Source organism: Eriocheir sinensis, chromosome 27 (genome assembly GCF_024679095.1).
Source record: "Eriocheir sinensis breed Jianghai 21 chromosome 27, ASM2467909v1, whole genome shotgun sequence".
Lineage (NCBI taxonomy): Eukaryota > Metazoa > Arthropoda > Malacostraca > Decapoda > Varunidae > Eriocheir > Eriocheir sinensis.
The window spans coordinates 567,146-589,256 of NC_066535.1; the positions used below are offsets into that span (position 1 = coordinate 567,146).

A 22,111-nucleotide genomic window follows, 5' to 3' on the forward strand; every position below is an offset into this window, starting at 1 on the left:
TTAAATATAACAAGCTTTCAGCCATAAACTCAACACAATCATCATGTATTATATATGAAAACATGCAGAATTAAATGGTGCACATAAAGAAGCATAAATTAATTGATAATTTTGAGATGTAAGCATAAATATAAAGATAAAATAACTCGTATATTGGCTAAAGCGCTCCAGGACGCAGTATGCGCGTCCTTGGATATGGTACGGGGCACGCAAGGGCGCAGTATATGTGTCCTCATGTTGAAGGGGTTAAGAACGATGTTTTTTATGCCCTCTCTGGCCTCAACTCTCAGAAGGCTTATGGACCTGATGGAGTGCCTTCTATTGTTCTTAAAAACTGTGCTTCCATGCTGACACCCTGCCTGGTCAAACTCTTTCGTCTCTGCCTATCAACATCTACCTTTCCTTCCTGCTGGAAGCACGCCTTCGTACAGCCTGTGCCTAAGAAGGGTGACCGTTCCAATCCCTCAAACTAACGCCCTATAGCTTTACTTTCCTGTCTATCTAAAGCTTTTGAATCAACCCTTAACCGAAAGATTCAAAAGCACCTTTCCACTTCAATCCTTCTATCTGATCGCCAGTATGGGTTTCGCAAGGGGGGTTCTACTGGCGATCTTCTTGCTCTCTTAAGTGACTCTTGGTCATCCTCTCTTAGCCGTTTCAGTGAAACTTTCTCAGTTGCACTAGACATATCAAAAGCTTTTGATAGAGTTTGACACAACTCTTTGCTTTCTAAACTGCCCTCTTTCGGATTTTATCCTTCTCTCTGTTCATTTATCTCCAGTTTCCTTTCCGGCCATTCTATCTCTGCTGTGGTAGACGGTCACTGTTCTTCCCCTAAACCTATCAACAGTGGTGTTCCACAGGGCTCTGTTATATCACCCACTGTTCCTGTTATTCATCAATGGTCTTCTGCACTATCCACTCATACCCTGATGACTCCACTCTGCATTATTCAACTTCTTTCAACAGAAGACCCTCACAACAGGAGTTACAAGACTCCAGACTGGAGGCTGCAAAATGCTTAATCTTAGACCTTGCTATCATTACTGATTGGGGTAAAAGGAACCTTGTATCCTTCATTGCCTCAAAAACCCAATTTCTTCATCTTTCAACACGACACAATCTTCCAAACACCTATCCTCTATTCTTCGACAACACTCAGCTGTCACCTTCTTCAACACTAAATATCCTTGGTCTCAAAATCTCAACTGGAAACTTCACATCTCCTCTCTTACTAAATCAGCTTCCTCGAGGTTGGGCGTTCTGTATTGTCTCCGCCAGTTCTTCTCCCCCGCCCTGATACTTTCCATACCTAGGGGCCTTGTCCGCCCTCATATGGAGTAAGTATGTCACATGTGGAGGGGCTCCACTCATACAGCTCTTCTGGACAGAGTGGAGTCTAAGGCTCTTCGTCTCATCAGCTCTCCTCCTCTTACTGACATCCTTCTACCTCTTAAATTATGCTGCCATGTTGCATCTCTTTCTATCTTCTATTGATATTTTCATGCTGACTGCTCTTCTGAACTTGCTAACTGCATGCCTCCCCCCCTCCCGTGGCCCCACTGCATACGACCATCTACTCATGCTCATCCCTATACTGTTCAAACCCCTTCAGCAAGAGTTAACCAGCATCTCCATTCTTTCATTCCCTTCACTGGTAAACTCTGGAACAGCCTTCCTTCGTCTGTATTTCTTTCTGCTTATGACTTGACATCTTTCAAGAGTGTATCAAGACACCTCTCCATCCAAAATTGACCTTTCTTTTGCCCACTCTATACTTTTACCTTTATGGGAGCAACAGTTAGCAGGCTTTTTTTTTTACATCTTTTTTTGCCCTTGAGTTACTGTGTGCTGTAGAAAAAGAAAAAAAATAATCATGGAACTACTGTGTGAAACGAAGGATTTCTGGGTGTTGGTTTCGTACCAGTAACAATAACGTTTCTCTAATTCTTCCAGAGACTTATGGCACCTATCCAAAAATATTTCCTCCAACTTCACTTCTTCTTTCCCTCCTCTCCTTAACCCTGATGTCAGCACCTCTGTCTCATCTATCTATTCTGGGCATATTCCTCCTACTCATCCCCCCTCTGACTCCTTTATGCCTGTTATTAAGATTCTTAAGAATGATGTTTTCTATGCCCTCTCTGGCCTCAACTCTCAGAAGGCTTTTGGACCTGATGGAGTGCCTCCTATTTTCCTTAAAACTGTGCCTCCCTGCTGACACCCTGCTTGGTCAAACTCTTTCGCCTCTGCCTATCATCTACCTTTCCTCCCTGCTGGAAGTACGCCTTCATACAGCCTGTGCCTAAGAAGGGTGACCATTCCAATCCCTCAAATTAACCGTCCTATAGCTTTACTTTCCTGTCTATCTAAAGCTTTTGAATCAATCCTTAACCGGAAGATTCAAAAACACCTTTCCACTTCTGACCTATCTGATTGCCAGTATGGGTTCTGCAAGGGGCTTTCTACTGGTGATCTTCTTACTCTCTTAACTGATTCTTGGTCATCCTCTCTTTGCTGTTTTGGTGAAACTTTTTCAGTTGCGCTAGACATATCAAAAGCCGGATTCCGGCCGTGACAGCCACACAAGGTAGACGTGTGGAACCTCTCTCCTTGTCTGCAGGCTACCAACTGCTCAGAGTTCCACGGTTGTGCGAGGCTTTATGGCCTCCACCATGGCCAGCCAGTCAGGCAGGCTGTCCCTGGAACCCATCCATACCGAGGCCAAGACCCTCGAGGAAGTCGACATGACTGACCCGTCTCTCGACGAGGACTCCCACCAGCAGGCCAAGCACCAGAAGACGTCCCCGTCACCGGCAGAACCCCAGCCAGGCCAGCAGCCCCCTACACCTTCCACTATCTCAACCCTACCGTCATACACCAGAGCATCCTTCCTCCTACGGACCAAGAATGGCGCGCAGGTATTTAATAACCCCAAGAAGGCGTCGCAAGCCCTCACCTCCTCTCCAGTGGGGAAGTATGTCCTGGAAGGGGAAACTCGTTCCCTGGGGAATGGTACGGCCCTCGTCATAGTTGTATATGAGGACATCCTGCTCAAGGTGCCGGATCTCTCAAAGCCCTCCTTCCTCCTGGGGGAATAGGAGGTTACCTGCAGGAGAGCGGAGAAGGAAGACGACAAGTACAACTACGCCAGGGTCGGGCCACTGGCTGAAGACACCACGATGGAAGAAATCCAGGACGGATTCAAGACCCTTGATGGAGGTGAGTGTCTGGAACTCGCCTGGATTCCACCACACCTTCTCCCGAGGACCACCACAGGGAAATGGCTACGACTCAAGGTGAGAGGGGTAATCCCTAAGAGGGTCGCCATCTCTGGGCTCACGTTCTGGCCGAGGCCCTTCCTCCCCCCTCTCCTACGCCATCCGGGGTGCCTAAAGATCAGACACAGCGCCATTACCTGCCGGCTACCAGTGCGCTGTGCTAGGTGCAGTGGCCCCCGCTCCTCCAAGAAGGGAGACTCCTCCTGCTCCCGGCCTTACCACTGTTTCCAGTGTGGGGGCCCACATGGACCCAGGTCCATTAAATGCCCCTTTACCTCAGAGGCCCAGCAGCTCTACACCAGGCTGATGGACGAGGGAAAGTTGCTCCATGAGGCTAACAACCAACTCTGGGACCTTAGGCCGGTCTGGCCCCGGCCTACCCTTAGGCCAACACCGCAGCCCACACGACTCCCAGCGAGACCAGTCCAGGAGGGGGTCTCCTTCACCTGCATCACCAGTAACAGGTATGCCTCCCTGGAGACCTTGGAGGACGAGAACCTGGAGGGCCCCTGCCCCAGCATCTCCAACCTGGCACCACTCACCCCACTGCGCCCCAACCAACGACGGCACCCCACAGCCATCCCACGCCACCACACTGGAATCACTCACACCACTGCCGAGGTAGAAGTTCACCACCCTCCTCCCACCCCCCACCACCACACAGAACCTCCGCACTCACCGCCTGAGGCTTCAGCAGACATCAGTGCTCACACTCTGAGCCCACAAGCAATGGCAAGCTCCCCTCACAGTACAACCCATCCACCCTCACACTCTGCCAGACCCTCCAGGCCTGTACACCCACCACAGGATCCACCTCAACCTTCCTATTACTCCTCACCCCCCGACAGGGACGATTTTATCCCAGGTTTATTTACCCTCCTCACGAGGGGCTACCATCTTTTCCAGCAGGGCCTGTCTTTCATAGACATACTCAAGTCTCTGTGGCCCACTGTCTCCATGTTAATGTCTGTCCTCCTCCAGTGATGGCTCTTTCCTTCCTGCTCTGGAATGCCTGGTCTCTCCTTAGGAAATCACAAGAGCTCCACATCTTCCTGACGGACACACTGCCCTCGGTGGCTGGGTTGTGTGAGCCCTGGCTTCCTCCCCATCTCACTCTCACCTTAACTGGGTACACCATCATCAGGGAGGATCGCCAGCAGGGAGTCCTCCTTGCTCTCCGGGAGGAACTGTTGCACACAGAGCTCAGTCTTCCCAGGTGGCTGGTTGGTTGCCTGGAGATAGCCGCCGCCAGGATTGGGCTCCGGGGGGGCTGGCTCACTGTGGCAGTGTGCTACAACCCAGGAGGAGCAGCAACTTACCAGGAGCCAGAACACTACCTTTCCACCCTCCCACCCCCATTGCTGGTCATGGGGAACTTTAATGCTCACCACCACTGCCTCCACACCACAGGCACACCCCAGGCAACAACTTATTCCGGGTCCTCCAGGGCTCGCCGCACCTGTGCCTCCTCAGCCCTCCAGGACTGGCAACTAGGTGTACCACTCCCACACCGGGGCAGCGTCGGTGTTAGACCTGTTCCTCGGCGACCCAGCGCTCAACACCCTAGTGTTTTCCACAGACCCTTACATGGGGAGCGACTACCTCCCCATCTTAGCCTCTCTCTCTCAGGTCACCCCCAGGCTTCACCCGGGATGCCTGCCACGGTGGAAAATAACGACAACTGGGTGGCCAAAATTCCAGCAGGCCCTACAAAGCCCCCCTGACGTTTCCACCCGCCCACTGGGGGAGGCAACAAGTGTCCTACACCAAACACTGGAGGGAGCTGGGCGAACGGCGTTCCACCTCATCACCCACCGCACCCCCCGTCGTCCGGGGAAGGCATGGTGGGACGACACCTATCAGCAGGCAGTAAGAGCCCGTCGCCGAGCCTGGAACCAGTGGCGCAGGACACCGACGCCTCTGGCGGGCCAGGAATACCGACGACTCGACGCCATCTGTGGGAGGACCATCCTCCAGGCCAGGAAGAAGGCATGGGGATCCCACTGCTCCTCCCTCTCCTTCTCTTCCACCAAGAGGACGTGGGACTTCCTGCATGCCATGGAAGGCAGGAAGGTGCGCCAACCCCTTCCCATCACCAATAACACCCAAGCCCAGCTGGACGACCAACAGAAGGCGGAAGTCCTGGCCGACTTTTACCACACAAGGATAGGTGCCACACCCACCCTCCATCCGGCCCAGAATATCCACAGCACCATAGTCAACGCTGTCAACTCCCCGGGCATCCCAGAGCTCATCCAGCCCTTCACCCCAGATGAAGCGACCCAAGCAAAGGCCTCCCTAAGGCCGGGGAAAGCTGCGGGCCACGATCTTATCCCGTACGACTTCCTCACTCACCTCACTCCCGACATCCACGAACACCTGCGGATCCTCAACACCAGCTGGCAGACAGGAGAGTTCCCTTCCTGCTGGAAATTGTCCATCATCATCCCCATACTCAAACCAGGCAAGGACCCGTCGCTGCCATCAGCTTACAGGCCAATAGCCCTCCTTTCATGTATTGGCAAGCTGATGGAGCGCCTGGTGGCGACCCATTTGTCCTGGTGGGTGGAGGAGAAGAGACTGCTGAGGGGAGAGCAGTGCGGCTTCCGACCCCACCGGAGCACCCTGGATATTCTGGCGCAGATGAATTACCACATCTGCGACACTTATATAGCAGACGCCACCGCCAAGATGGCCCTTGCGGAGGTAAACATAACGCCGCTCCCCCTGCCACTCTCCACGGCCACACGCCTCATCTCCCGCACCTGCCGCACCTCCTGGGACGGCACACTTGCCAACACCCTCCGCATCACCTTCATGGGCCAGTATCGCACCAACTCCTCCCCACAGCCATGGGTAAGGAAAATGTCCCGCGTCCTAGACGTGGCCTTGACGCGCCTCCGCCTGGGCCACACACGCCTCGCCACTCACCTCCACCGCCTGAGCCTCATCCCCGACCCTCACTTCCCCTGGTGCAGGACCGTCGAGGACACCATTGAGCACCTCCTGCTGCACTGCCCACGCCACCACTCCCAGCGAGTGTTGCTCCGACACCAACTCCGTGCCCTGGAGGTGCCCATGCACCTTTGACCTGCCCACGCTGCTGGTGGCGGCAGGCGTCCACCCATCACGACAGGAAGCTGTCATCCGCCTCACCTGCGCCTTCCTTAGGAAGAAGGGGCACCTGACGCGCCGAAGACCTCACAGGACGACACTAGGGCTCATGTGTGCGACTAGATTGCCACAGCCCTAAACAACAACAACAACAACATATCGAAAGCCTTCAATAGAGTCTGGCACAACTCTGCTTTCTAAGCTGCCCTCTTTCGGATTCTATCCTTCTCTCTGTTCCTTTATCTCCAGTTCCCTTTCCGGCCGTTCTGTCTCTGCTGTGGTAGACAGTCACTGTTCTTCCCCTAAACCTATCAACAGTGGGGTTCCACAGGGCTCTCTCCTATCACCCACTCTTCCTTTTATTCATCAATGATCTTTCCTTAAGAAACTGTCCTATCCACTCATACGCTGACGACTCCACTCTGCATTATTACACTTCTTTCAACAGAAGACCCTCTCAACAGGAATTACATGACTCCAGACTGGAGGCTGCAGAACGTTTAACCTCAGACCTTGCTATCATTTCCGATTGGGGTAAAAGGAACCTTGTGTCCTTTAATGCCTCAAAAATCCAATTTTTCCACCTATCAACTCTATATAATCTTCCAAACACCTATCCCCTATTCTTCAACAACACTCAGCTGTCACTGTCTTCGACACTAAACATCCTCAGTCTATCCTTAGCTCAAAATCTTAACTGGAAACTTCACATCTCCTCTCTCAATAAATCAGCTTCCTCGAGATTGGGCATTCTGTATCGTCTCTGCCATTTCTTCTCCCCCGCACAGTTGCTATCCATATACAGGGGCCTTGTCCACCCTTGTATGGAGTATACATCTCACGTGTGGGGGGGCTCCACTTACACATCTCTGTTGGACAGAGTGGAGTCCAAGGCTCTTCATCTCATCAGCTCTCCTCCTCTTACTAATAGTCTTCTATCTCTTAAATTCTGTCGCGATGTTGCCTCTCCTTCTATCTTCTATCGATCTTTTCACACTGACTGCTCTTCTGAATTTGCTAACTGCATGCCTCCCCACCTCCCGCAGCCTCGCCGCACATGACTTTCTACTCAAGCTCGTCCCTTTACTGTCCAAATCCCTTATGCACGAGTTAACCAGCATTTTAACTCTTTCATCCCTCACGCTGGTAAACCCTGGAACAATCTTCCTTCATCTGTATTTCCTCCTGCCTACGACTTGATTCCTTTCAAGAGGAGGGTATCAGGACACCTCTCCTCCCGAAACTGACCTATCCTTCCGCCACCCCTCTTGACGCTTTTGTAGGAGCAGTGATTAGCGGGCTTTTTATCATGAGTTTCCTTTTTTTGCCCTTGAACTGTTTCCTTTACTGTAAAAAAAAAAAAAAAAGCCTACCAAAACCTGACCATCGGGGTATAAGACGCAGGGTGATTTTTCGAATCTTCTTTTTTGAAAAAAGTGCGTCTTATATGGCAGAAAATACGGTATCTCCTAAGTCTGTCACCCCACCCACAGCCTATCACAACTCATCTGCAGTCAGTCACGTACCTCCAAACTCTGCTATAAAACAAGTCATCCACATACATACTCCCCATAGTCAGTCTCATCCCAACCCCAACACCCTGGCCTACCACTCCTGCAACCTATAACAGCTCACCCCAAGCCCCAAAACTCCATATCGTTTGCAAGTTACTTATTCATGCACAAGTAGAGTGAGGTGGGGGTAATCCGAACTACTAAGGGAAAAATATTTATTAAAAATCAGAAAAACAACTCTATTGAAAAACATTGGTTGGAAAATATACCTCTGGTACAGGGCTATCTTGGTGTTTTTTTCAAACCTGTAAGAAATATACACGGTTCACAGTTAAGGTTTTTTCAAAGGGGTACGACTGTCTGGATTACCCCCACTATAGGGGGTGTTCCAAACTTGGTAAAGGGGTGATCCAAACACCACCATTTTTACTAATAAAATGAATCAGAATATTGTTTTAAATGTTATCCTCAAATAAAATATTGAAAGCAGATGAACTAAGAATATTCAATCACAACAAATTAAACTAGATAGTAATGAATTCACAAACAATTTCATATTGCATACCAGGTACAGTGGCGTACTGAGGGGGGGGGCCATGGGGCCATGGCCCCCCCCCTTTTGCAAAGAAAAATAATAATGAATAAATAAATGTTACAGGAAAATAATAGGAATATGTATATTAGTATTACAATTACGAATGTGTGTGTGTGTGTGTGTGTGTGTGTGTGTGTGTGTGTGTGTGTGTGTGTAATTCACCTCTTGGTCTGCTGCGGGTCTTCGAGAAGCCACCTGCCCCCACGGAAGAGCGAGCCAGCTGCTCTCTCGTGGGAAGAGCACAGAGCTCGTAGTACCGATCTTTGGGAAGGACTGAGACCACTCACACACAACACACAACACACCGCGACAACGAGGTCACAACTCCTTGCCTGACGTCGCGTACCTACTCACTGTTAGGTGAACAGGGGCTACACGTGAAAGAAGATAAACCCAACGTGTGTGTGTGTGTGTGTGTGGAGATGAGAGCTCAGTGGCCCCTTTGGTTTTGTTTTGAGTTAATGGTAGGATATAAGGTGTGCTCTGAGTGGAAAAAAAAAAGTAAGGTGTTAAATGATGGGTTCATAAAATTGTGTGTAGAGTGTGATGTCAAGCTGTCAACTGAAAGCGGCAGAGGGGTGCTTGTATCGGGAGCGGGGATCACCTTAATGACCTTTTTGTGCTTGACAGTGTAGAGTGGCTGAGTAACTATTGTATGTTCAGGACTTGAACAATGGAGCTGCTGAGTTGAATAAGAGCAGGTGATCTATTTTGAGAAACATTCATTGATGACGTAGGCTCATGTGACCGTAGCCTATTCATCATAGCTGGGCATTATCGTGATAAGTTATCGCGATACTTTATCGCTGATAACAAAATCGGGTTATCGGCCATCCGCTACTTATTTAAATATATATCGGTATCTTCGTTACTTTTGTAACCAAACTAGCGATAATCGCTACTTTTTTCTGCCTCTCAGAAAAAAACGTTGTCTCCTCCCTACTGCGCATGCGTGGCCCGGGCGCCCGGTGTTGTCTGAAAAAACTTCAGGGTATGAAATATCTTCGGTGAAGAGATTTCATACTTAGATCATCAACATTAAAACACTAGGTTATTTTTTTATGTTACTCAAAAATCAATATATCAGTGAGAAAAATCATTTAACTTTGCCCCAAAAATGATTATTCATTGCCTCAAATTTGATATTCCATATTCGTTTGTGAGCATGTCATGGTATTGAAGGCACCCGGTGTTGTGTTATTTGGTGTCCCATCGTCAACAGCTGGCGCTTTTGTTTACAAACACTGGTCTCTCGTGAACTGCGCATGTTCAGACCAGTAAAGGTAGCCCTGTACAGTCTCACAAAGCTTTTTAACACATTAAGAGTTGCTGCAAGACTGAATCAGACATACAGTACCACCATCCTTGCTGTTTCTAGAACGACACTCTGTACATATAAATACAACTCGTACAGAGTGTCGTTCTAGAAACAGCGGGGATGGTGGTAGTGGTACTGTATGTCTGATTCAGCCTTCCAGTAACTCTTAATTACGGTTAAAAAGCTTTGTGAGACTGTACAGGTCTACGCTTCCTGGTCTGAGCATGCACAGTTCAAGAGAGACCAGTGTTTGTAAGCTAAAGCGCCAGCTTTGACGGTGGGGACGCCAAATAACACAACACCAGTTCAGGCGTTGCTAGTTTTACCGTCCATAGGTACGTGTCAATGTGTGGTTTTCAGGTTTCGTAAGTTTTCTAAAATACGGATATAATGAAAATTTCAATTCATCTTTGTTTTTTATTTGAAATATCAATATAGTATCGTTTTCGCTTATCGGACTTATCGTGAGCTAGTATCGGAATTGTGGATTTATATCGGTATCGGTTATCGCCTATATTTGTCTCCGTTAACGAATATTGGTTATCACCAATAAGGTTTTCCATTATCAGTTATCGGGAATAAGATTTTATGTTATCGTGCCTAGCTATGCTATTCATGTTATCCGTATAATATTTTCTGACCACAAATTCCAAATTTCTGAAAATTATGATTGATAGACTTCATTTTCTGTTCATGTAGTACTTTTTTACTATAGCGTGTGTCATTTCTTGAATTCACGCAGGCTTGGGATTTGTTGCCTTTCCATTCTTTACATATTTCCTCCTTGGTCACAAAACGCCAGAAAACGCTTCACATACGTACTCTATCTGATGTAAGAAAGTCACCACTGACTCGGCTGATGCCCTGGATAATTCAGATAATCAAGTAGGTAAATAATGAAATAATGATTAAGAATAATTACTGCAAAACACGTTAGGTGAAGAATCAGCAGCCAAGCATAATCTAAAGCAATAAGTGACCCAGGTTTTCTCATGAGTTTGGAAGTGCTCACCTCAGTTCTAAGTGTCACTAAACCCTTGCCAGAAAAGCTGCAGGGGTCACAACAAGAACTGATGGGTGCTCTTGGAAGTGTAGCTACACAGAGCTGCATAGATGCATTTCAGTCCTATCGTGATGGAAATAAGTTCAACCAACTTTTTGCACAAGCTGAGGAAAGGTACGGAAGCCAGAAGCCTTGAACAATCAGTGGTCATCAGAAACATAATTAAGGCTAACCCTCCAACAGCAACTCCATAGGAGTACTATTGAAGAGCTATTTTTCTCCCATTTTCGGACACTGCTATAGCACAACTCAGGGAAAGGTTTGCATCTGAACACATTAGGAGTTTTTTGTTGGGAAATCTTGTTCCCTCTCTTTCAGTTGATACTGATTTTAGTGAACTGAAGGAGGCAGTTGAATTTTATGGAAAATTTCTTGATGGAGATGCAGATCTCGTTGAAGATGAATATCAACGGGGGCAGAGTTACTGGAAGCGTCGTTAATCTCATGAGAGGTCAAAGCAAGTTGTGAAGACATTGTCATGTGCCAAAAAAATTGGGCACACATACAAAATTTTCCACCTTATTGCAATTTTTTCAACCCTACCTGTTAGCACTTCCACCAATGAGCAATCCTTTAGTGCCCTTAAATTGCTTAAAACATACCTTAGGAACGCAATGAGTGAAAGTCGTTTAAATGGACTGGCCTTACTTTGTCTATTGTGACACAAACCTTGATCATGAAGTCCTTGATGAATTTGCATGTAAGAACAGACGCATAAATTTGAGGTAAACCAGTTTCAATGTATTGTTATTAACAGTAACTAATCTAATTCATCTAGTTGATTTTTTTTTATATTCATAAAATACCTGACCCAGTTTCCACGTATCTTGTAAAAACATGTATTACAGCAGCAGCCTGTATAAACGAAGATTATACATGTTATATGAATATAAAAAAAATTCCTTGCCAGTATATTACTTATTTTATCAGAACATGTAGTTCTAAAGTAAGCAGTGTTGTTTCGAGGGTAAATTTTTGCAGTCCAAATTACAGAAATGAACAAGATTTTAAAAGTAATGTTTGCTCAAGTAACATAAAATGAGTACTTTTAAGATTATTTAAATCTCCCAGATTTATGTTGTACTTAAATGCTACCAACAAACTTCTAAAATGTACAATGTATGTATATGTATGTATCAATGCATGTATGTATAAAACATAATCAATTTACTAGCGATCTAACCGAATCCTCAAGCTGTATGGGATCCTGTGCTTGCAGTAATACTGAAAATTCTCTCTCTCTCTCTCTCTCTCTATATATATACAGTCACCCCCATTGCTGTCATGGTCACACATCGCGGTTTCGCGATTCATGTCAACTAATTCAGACCCCCGCTATACGCTGCCCCAGTTTCAGATATCTGGATGCATTGACGCTAAATAGGAAGGCAGAGAGGAGGGAGGAGGGAGAGGAGAGAGGAGGGAGGAGGGAGAGAGGAGGCAGAGAGGAGGGAGGGAGAGAGGAGGGGGAAGGAGAGAGGGAGGCGGGGCAATGGCGTTTAGGACGCTAAGTGTCACACTAGCACTTTTCCGTCGATTAATGCCATTTCCGTCGATTTTTTCATCGTTCCGCATGAACTTACCGCATGAATTTGTCAGACGATCAGGATCGTTTCCGCCTGCAAATTTCCGCCTTTGTTTACATTTCCAAGACCAAGACCGAGACTTTCCGTGGCTTCAACCTGTCTCAAACGCTCTCCTGCAGTGACAGCCTTCCTCATCCTGGTGTCACTTCTGGCAATGAGAGGTGTCACTAACTCCAGAAGTCTGTGGTACTGGCTCTGTCCAACCTGATCCAATTCTTCAGAGTCTCATGATCCTAAACTCAGCTCTTTTAACAGCCTGTGGTACACACTTTCTCTTTCCCGGCAGGCCAACCATGGCGCATCCATGCACGCATTTTGGCTTCTTTAGCTCGTCTAAGTCTCACAATACACAGTATTAGGTTCAGAGCAGCGTATCTTTGCAAGGCGTGGACTCCATGTTTGTTTACATTCCCATGGTCTGTGCCGACGGAAAGTTTCAGACGAAACACCGCTTGTGTGTGACAGGCCACAGCCAAGATATCCACGATTTTCAGAAAACGACGGAAAAGTTGACGGAAAAAGTGCTAGTGTGACACCGCTTTAGGTTGCTCCTGAGTGACGCCACGGTTAGACTGTGACGTCATGCTTTCCTATTGGCCAGCAGCTCACTCAGGACGACTGCTATTGGTGAGATTTTCTCATAGCAACATTATCCTAAAAAAAAAAAAAAGTTCACGCACGCCACACTGCAGTGTTGCCAGATTGGGCTACTTATCGCAAATTGGGCTACTTTTGGGAACGAAAAAACATGTTTTATATGACGTGTCAGAGGTGACTTCCCAAATGCATATTTTCCAGGGCCATTATAGTCCCGCTGTCGGTTTTTCAGATCGCTATCGCGCAAGTCCGAACTAAATACCATGAACGGGGGGATGATCATATATATATATATATATATATATATATATATATATATATATATATATATATATATATATATATATATATATTGCCCCCCTTTTCAATTTTCTGGGTACGCCACTGACCAGGTAGTATATATTGGAGGCTTGTATAAAACCAAGTACATTTTATAGTGTTTGGATACATAGTTTTTGGGATAAGTGGGTATTTAAATGGGATTTAAATAGGGAGTAGACCGAACTGTTCGATATACCCCTGTTTGATATACCCTCGATGTACTTATTTAATGTAGCCAGCCATGAGGAACCAAGAAATGGCTGGACTGCATAATTTTTGAGCAGATATCATGGTAGATACATAGTTGTCACTAATAACAGTCATACCACTGGAATCAGCACACTTTCGCAGTCACGAAACACTATATATGAGAAACGTGAAATATAACATCAAGCATCGAAAAAATTAAAAATTCACCTGACGGTCTGACGACTCGCGCGGTTAACAAAAGTCTGCCGTCATCTTGAGGCTTCCCATTTTCTTCTTTAAAATTATTGGGCTAACTATTTTATTATTATTTAGGGGGGATATTATGACACCTGTTCGCTACACCCCCTAGGTCGGTATACACCCACATCACCCTACATTTAATACGTATATCAAAATAATTTTCACAGCAGCATAGGGAAGTCGCGCCCAGCAGACAGCCACCACTGTTTCTTTTCCTTTGTCTCTGGGCACATGTATAAACTTTTCTCTGGTGTTTTCACTGTGGTGTTTTGCACATAGATACAAAACAAACTTAATATGTTCGCTTTGTCTGGGACATGTTGATATGATGCTGCAGAAAGAGCCGAGCAGCGGGGCAATCAGCTGGGCAAGGCAAGGTGAGGTCTGCGAGGCGCCTACAGTGCCCTCACAAGTTTTGCACTCGCTTCATTCTGAAGGTATAGCGCTAAACTCGAGGATCGCAAAACTCAAGGTATTGAAAACACTGAAAAAGCGCTTATTTGTTCCGACCCGTGGAGATTTTTTTTTTACATGTGGCCTATGGCACCAGTAGACTATCCATCTGGGCCTGATGGTTGGCCCCCTGAGCCCATCATGGTGCAGGCAACTGTTTATAGTGGCGCAATTATACCGTACTTGGCTCATGCTGACCCTCGGAGCTCACTTTTTTTCCTTCTTTACTCCCTTGTTATCTCAAAATACATACCTTGGAAAAAGGAAGAAAACAGTAAGAGGGAACGGGTCATTTTAAAGCCACAGATGAAGCCTTTCGATTGGCTGAGCTCTGAAAACAAGCTTGTGATTCGCTGGGAGTACGATGACCTCATTGCCAGCGCTCACCTAATCAGCGGCCTCACTACCTAAAGGCGGTGTCACACTGGTCGTTTTCCTCTAACCTTTGTGGCTACTGGCAATGCCCGTACGCCCATCCGGGAGTGAGTTGTCGGTTGTCCGTAAGCTGGTGTCACACTGGGCCTTTTTCTTCCCACCGCGTTGGCGGCAGCTTGGGCAACCGGCAACTTTTCCGGGTCTGCGTCACACACATAAGGGGAAATTAGAAGAGTTTGGGGGGAAGATGGGCAGAAGGGAGAGTCAGGTCATGTCATGACACACACACACGCACACACACACACACAAAGGGAAATGAGAAGGGTGGGGGGAAGGAGGGGCAGAAGGGAGAGTCATGTTTTGACCTGAGTCAGGTCATATCCTGACCAAAGCCCTGATCTGACTCTCCTTTCTGCCTCTCCCTCCCCACACCATTCTCATTCCCCTTGTGTGTGTGTGTGTGTGTGTGTGTGTGTGTGTGTGACAAGTCAGGACATTAACTGACCTAGCTGAGTCAGGTCATGTTTTGACCAAACCCCTGATCTGACTATCATTTCTGCCCCATCCCCACATCCTTCTCATTTCTCATTTCTGTGTGTGTGACAGGTATGGAAATGACCTGACCTGAGTCAGGTCATGTCCTGACCAAAGCCCTGACCTGACTCCTTTCTGACCCTCCCTCCCACACCCTTCTCCTTTCTCCTTGTTTTCATCCTCTCTATCTCACCTTTCACGAGAGGGGCTCATAACCAGAGTGAAGCTACACACCTCCTCTTGAGTCGGGTTCTTGCGTGGTATTGAGGCTGCACCAAGTTGAACCAAACGTGACAGGGAGGAGGCAGCGGGAAGTTCAGATGTGGTTAACATTTTAATAAGTCTCTCTCTCTCTCTCTCTCTCTCTCTTTCACGCCTGGAACCATTTCTACGGCCAGTGTAAACTTTTCCAACGGGACGGCATACACCTGTCCCCCATCGGGGCAGCCAGATGCGGAAGGCTCCTCAACAACGCCGTACGTACCGCCCGAACACCAAAAAACGACTCTCAGCCACGTCCTTCCATCCCGCCCGTAAATAGACACCATACACCGCAACAGACTCAGAACATTGAACCCTCCAGTACCTCTATTACCAAGCTTCAAGATCACCTAAGAGTCCTTAGTTTCAATGCGCGTAGCCTAAGAGACAAGTTTGATGAACTGCGATGTCTTGCTCTGACAGAAAACGTTGACGTAATTGCTATAACCGAAACATGTATCGACACCACAAATATTGATTTAAGTTCCGAATACAACATAGATGGCTACAGATTCTTCAACAATGATTGTATAAACCGTAGAAGCGGTGGTGTCGCCCTTTTTGTCAAAAGCTACTTGCAACCCACTGACAAAACACCAAGAAACAGTAACGTTGAACATTTGTGCATGCGAGTAAACATTGCAAAAGTCAATTTAAATATATCTGTCACTTACAGGCCTCCGGGCAATCACTTGATGGCGATCTTGAAATGTACAGCGCCTTAAGGCAGTCACTTAATAACAGCGACTCACTGATACTAGGAGACTTTAACCTCTCCCATATCGACTGGGCGACACTGTCGGGTACAGAAGGTGAGTCCCATAGAATGATCGAATTTCTTAAGGAAAATTATCTAAGCCAAATGGTTTCTGAACCAACTCAACAAAATAACATACTTGACCTTGTTATAGCGACCCAAGATAACCTAGTCAGTAATGTCACAGTAGGAGAACACCTCGGTTCCTGCGATCATAAACTAGTGCGCATTGACATTAGAGCTCAAACATCGGTGACTGAAAATAAAGTTAAGGTGCCCAATTTCAAAAGAGCCAACTTCAGAGAAACTGACGAAAACTAATAGATATGCAACTATCAGATGACGGCAATGCAGAGGACGCCTGGCTAAACTTTAAAATCACTTACTCACTCAGCAGGACACATTTGTCCCCTTGTGCGAGAAGCTTAATTAACACTAATACAAGTCCACCTTGGTTTAATAGCGAAATTAAACACTCAGTCAAGGAGAGAAAATTGTCTTACAGGTTAAAGAAAGACCAAAGCACGCCCGAAAACATTAGACTTTACAATGATGCAAGGCGACGAGTAAAAAGATTAGTGCATCAGGCAAAGCTGAGATATGAAGAAAATATTGCAGCCAACTGTAAAAATAATCCGAAATCCTTCTTCAGTTACATAAACAACAGAAAGGCGATCAGAAGTGGAATTGGACCTTTAACAAACAGCGACGGTGCACTAGTGACTGACAGCCAACACGTTGCAAACCTATTAAATAATTACTTTTCCTCGGTGTTTAATAATAACAGTCCTCCCACCACCACCACCAACACCAGTACTAATGTAAATCCCGAGCATGCATTGTCTAACTTTGAAATAAAACCCGATGAAGTCCTTAAAGCCCTCAAATCACTTAAAACAAATAAAAGTCCTGGACCTGATAAAGTATACCCAACTCTGCTGAAAGAAACAAAGTGCGAAATACTCTCCTCCCTCACAACCGTATTCAATATGTCCTTGCGACAAGGCATTGTCCCTTCAGATTGGAAAAAGGCTAACGTGACACCGATTTTTAAGAAAGGAGACAAAAAGTACCAGGTAATTACAGGCCCATTATTCTAACTTCGTTTGTAGGTAAGCTACTTGAGGCATAATTAGAGACAAAATTGTGAGTTACCTTGAAAGCCACTCATTAATTGGGGACTCACAACATGGCTTCCGAAACAAAAGATCCTGCCTATCAAATCTATTAACCTTTTATAACGACCTCTTCACTGTTTATGACGTAACCAAATCACTGGACGTAGTCTATCTTGATTTCCAGAAAGCGTTTGATAAAGTCCCGTATCATAAATTACTTTACAAATTAAAGCAAATAGGTATTGACGGTCAGGTAAACCAATGGATCGTGAATTGGTTGAGCAACAGACAACAAAGAGTAGTGATTGACGGATTTAACTCAGAGTGGGCGCCGGTCACTAGTGGCGTCCCTCAGGGCTCGGTTCTTGGCCCAGTGCTCTTCATTATTTACATCAACGACGTGGATGTTGGACTCAATAACCGCATTAGTAAATTTGCAGACGACACAAAGATTGGTAACTCGGTTCTCACTGACGAAGACAGGCAAAGCCTCCAAGAGGATTTGCACAAAATTTCAGCTTGGTCGGATAGATGGGAGATGCCCTTTAACGTAGACAAGTGCCAGGTCCTTCAAGTTGGAACGAGGAATAAGAAGTTTGATTACGAAATGCGCGGCGTTAAACTCAAAAGCGTTCAATGCGTCAAGGACTTGGGGGTCAAAATAGCGTCAAACCTCAAATTCTCACAGCAATGCATCGATGCAGCAAATAAAGCGAACAGAATGTTGGGCTTCATTAAAAGAAACTTTTATTTAAGAATAAAGATGTAATACTCCGCTCTACAACAGTTTAGTCAGACCCCACTTGGAATATGTGGTACAGTTTTGGTCTCCCACCATGCAAAGGATATTGCTAAATTAGAAGGTGTTCAGTGTCGGGCAACGAAAATTATCCCTTCCTTGCGCAACAAATCCTACGTAAGAAAGGCTTTCTACCCTTAACATGTTCTCTCTTGAGAAACGTCGCCCGAGGAAAATTGATCGAATGTTTTAAAATACTTAATGGTTTCACGAATGTAGACAGATCAACATTGTTTATGATCAATGACACTTTATGACGAGGAACAATGGCGTAAAACTCAGATGTAGACAAGTAAATTCAGACTGCACCAAATTTTTCTTCACCAACGTTAGTAGTGCGAGAATGGAATAAGCTCCCACCATCAGTGGTCCAGTGTAACACGATTGACTCCTTCAAAATAAGATCGACCGTCACTTCCTTCAACTTAATATCAACTAGAGTAGAAGTGCAACGTTTTGGAGTCTTCTGATTAATGTAAAATCACTTAGGTTTAAGGACAGACCACCAAGTCTGGACCATGGGGTCTGTGTGGTCTGATTTTCTCTGTAAATCTCTCTCTCTCTCTCTCTCACTATAGCCACAATGTTTGGAGGAAAATGTCCGTGTGATACTACCTTTAAGGTAGTGTGACGCTGATGGTTAGTAGGTGTGACCTGTACATGTCAAAGCAGCGAAACTTGGGATGGTAAGAATTTAGGACTAACTGAAACTCAAGGGTCGCGAAACTCGAGAGGGTACTGTACGTCACAACCAATCACAGAACGTTCAGCGGCCACGTGATATTTTGGCCACAAAAAGCTGCATATATTTCATTCATGATGCATTTTTAAGCAAAAGAATATCAGTACAGTGATATGTAGCCTATATTATGGCCATAGCTTCATGTTACAATGCATTTTAGGTTTGAGTAAACAGGTCCTTTATCAAATGAAATTAATCATCAAATACATAATTAATGTAGTATTATTTTGGGTCCTGATAAATGTATCTTATATTATTTCAGAGTTAATGCTGGGAGAACTTTTCATTTATAAGAGTGAATCATTTCAATACGATAATTATACATAACACCACTTCGAGCCTTTTGTATTTCTTTGTAGGAATTATACTTGGTAAAATATTACAGTAGCTTTCTGTATATTGTTCATTTAATGTCTAGAATATGCAAGACAAATGTCCTAACAATAACCTTTCCTACAGGTTTGTGGTTGGAACCCTCCATCTCCTCATCAAGTTCTTGTTTTGATACACTGAAGGATATCCAGAAGAAATTTCCCTTACAGGATACCCTGCAGCATTCTTATCCAGTTCTTCAGCCACAAAAGTTGTACTCACAGCACAATTTTCAGTACACCCTTGCTGGTAATTGTCTTGATGCTGTGGAAATAGGTGGTCAGACTATGGTAGTACATGTGAAATATTCCAGTAATGATCAAGCAGTGGTGGCTTCTAGACTGGTGCCTGGAAGGTATTTTCAGAATGACAAACTCATGGAAGGGGATCCATATTTTCACTTGGAAAGACAAAATGATGTTTTACTTGATCAGGATGTGTATCAAGTTGTGGCAAAAGCATTGCATAATGATGTTCAGGTTCTTGTTAGAACCCCTACTACTGTGCAGCTGTCTAGTTTAAGGCAGACAGGGTTTGGGAAAGAAAACCTGGAGACATTAAGTGGTTCCATCACATCTGATGCAGCTCTAAGCAATGCTCAACCTGGGTTGTGGTCTTTGGTCACAGTAACTGGGAAAGTCACTCTTCATGATGCTGATGCTAAACAACCAGTTTGGACAACCCACTGCAAAGAATCCAAAGGAATTGTGAATGCACCAGACAGAATATTCAAGTGTGGATTTGGTAGACATCCACTTTTTCTATTTGTTGGGAATGAGAACTCAGTTTATTTGTATGACACTAGAGTGCATCCAGACTCCTACAGGACTTTATTTGACTCAAGGAAAATTAAGGATGATGAGCATATTTGTTCTTTTGTCTCAAGTGGTGACCAACCACACTTGTACCTTGTGATGAATGAAAGTGTGTATGTGGTAGATGACCGCCAACAAAAGACTCCACTCATGCATTGGAGACACATGTTGTCAAACAGCCCAACATTTTCAACAATAAATAAATTAGATTCTCTTGAACTTCTAATTCTGTCTAACTCTCAGAATAAAGAAGTAGGCATGATATCTAGTGAGTGGGAATGTGGAGGACAACAGTGTCATGGTGTCAGTGTGCCGTGCCATTTTCCTTTCTTCATGACACAAGTGCTTTTGCCCATTCTCATGGTCTGTGGTTTACAAATCAGGTGCAGGAGAGGTTGGAAGACAGTGTGTGGCTAGGTATGACATCACTGCCTCATCCATTTGAAAATAACAGCTCGCTGTTTCTCTCAATGTACAGTAGTGGAGATATATTTTTGAATACATTTCAGACTTCATATACAAATTCACACTCAACTGTATTTAGTGAAGATGAACAGGAATTGATTATTCTAAGAAAATGGGAAACAGATGTTGTGGATATTAGCACTCACAGTTGGTCATACCACAATGTAAATTATTTTGATGTAACAGATTTTTGCCAGCAGATATACAGTAGGCCAATTTCCAGGCATGTTGAAAAAATGTTAGCAACATTGCCAAACATAAGATTAAGCAATTCTAGCTTTAATAGTGTGGAAATCAATGGTTTAGTAAAGAATGAAAAGAAAGAGCAGGAATTCTCCAACTCAGAAAATAGTACCAAGTGTTCCAAAAACATATCTTATGGGAAAAAAAATAATCATGGTCTAACAAAGTCAGAGAGTGAAACCCGTTTCATATGGAATTTGAAGGATCAGGTCCTCAAGTCCAAAAGCCTCTGGCAAACAAAGTTCACAGGATGTGCAGCTTGGAGTAAATCTTTAATGGAGACTTATATCATAGATCCCATTTTGGACCCTTCAATCGACCTTCCCTTGCTCTTCAGAGACTCCTGTACTGAAGACAGTCTGGGTAAATTCCTCCCTGGAAGTTTGCTTCTAGATATGAAGATGGATAAGATTAAAAGATGTAAGGATTTTTTATCCCCCAGAATTATATCATTGTGGCTTGATGGAAAAAATATAAATATTAAGTATGAAGGACTTAGGATAGGTGAAAGTGAAACTTGTAGTACGGGACGACTTTCAGGTTTATTAGGAGCTACAGAAGTCCCAGAAATAAAGAATGAATTTCAATATCACAATGCTCCCCTAGATATTGCCAGGCTATCTGCAAAGCTTAGTGCATACCACCCGGACAATAATAGTGCAAATCAGAGCCTGGAAGTGGATAAACTTTGTGAGAGTCATACTTATCCTTCACAAACCACATTAGAAATTAGTGTCAATTCACATGGAAGATCAAAAGAACGGCAAAAAATTGAAAAAGAAAACGATTAGATGTTTTCTAGTTTTTAACAAATTAAAATGTTAATAAGAGATTAGTCAGCAAATGACAATCGTTTCTAACAATGTTATAAATACAGCGATTAAAGTATGGTGATTAAAAGTTGAAACAAAATTATGAATATAAGAAAAGGACAAAATTAACAGAATAGGACTGTGCCTGACATTTGCTAATGTTAGAAGAGCTAATAGTAATGGTATATGAAGTGAAAAGATTCATAAATAATATAGGTAAAATTCTTCTATCCAGACAGTACTACAGTAAAATAGATAAACAAGTGTTAAACAAAATTTTAATGTTTTTCTCTGAAATCTTGAGAACAATCATCATTAGCAGCAGCATATCTTTGTTGTCAGTACCATCATCTTCATCTTCTCATCTCAGTATAGAGCTACAGTTTAGACTTTAGAAAGGAAGCCCTATTTTTTCAAAGCTTTGCAACCATTTACTTCTCTATGACCTTTAATGAGTCTTGACAGAATTTCCTCAACATGAACTTGATCCTTAAACCGGTAGCTGCGGGATCATGTTTCTTAAAGG

General features: G+C 44.9%; 1 protein-coding gene across 1 annotated transcript in view; it reads left to right on the plus strand.

Moving 5' to 3' along the window:
* Nucleotides 1–22,111, plus strand: part of LOC127004267 (uncharacterized) — a 76,072-nt gene that overhangs the window by 53,664 nt on the left and 297 nt on the right. Inside the window, exon 3 of the mRNA XM_050871832.1 lies at nucleotides 19,338–21,463. Coding sequence (XP_050727789.1) covers nucleotides 20,344–21,463 — 1,120 coding nt within the window. The 5' untranslated portion in view covers nucleotides 19,338–20,343. The remainder of the gene's footprint in view (nucleotides 1–19,337; nucleotides 21,464–22,111) is intronic.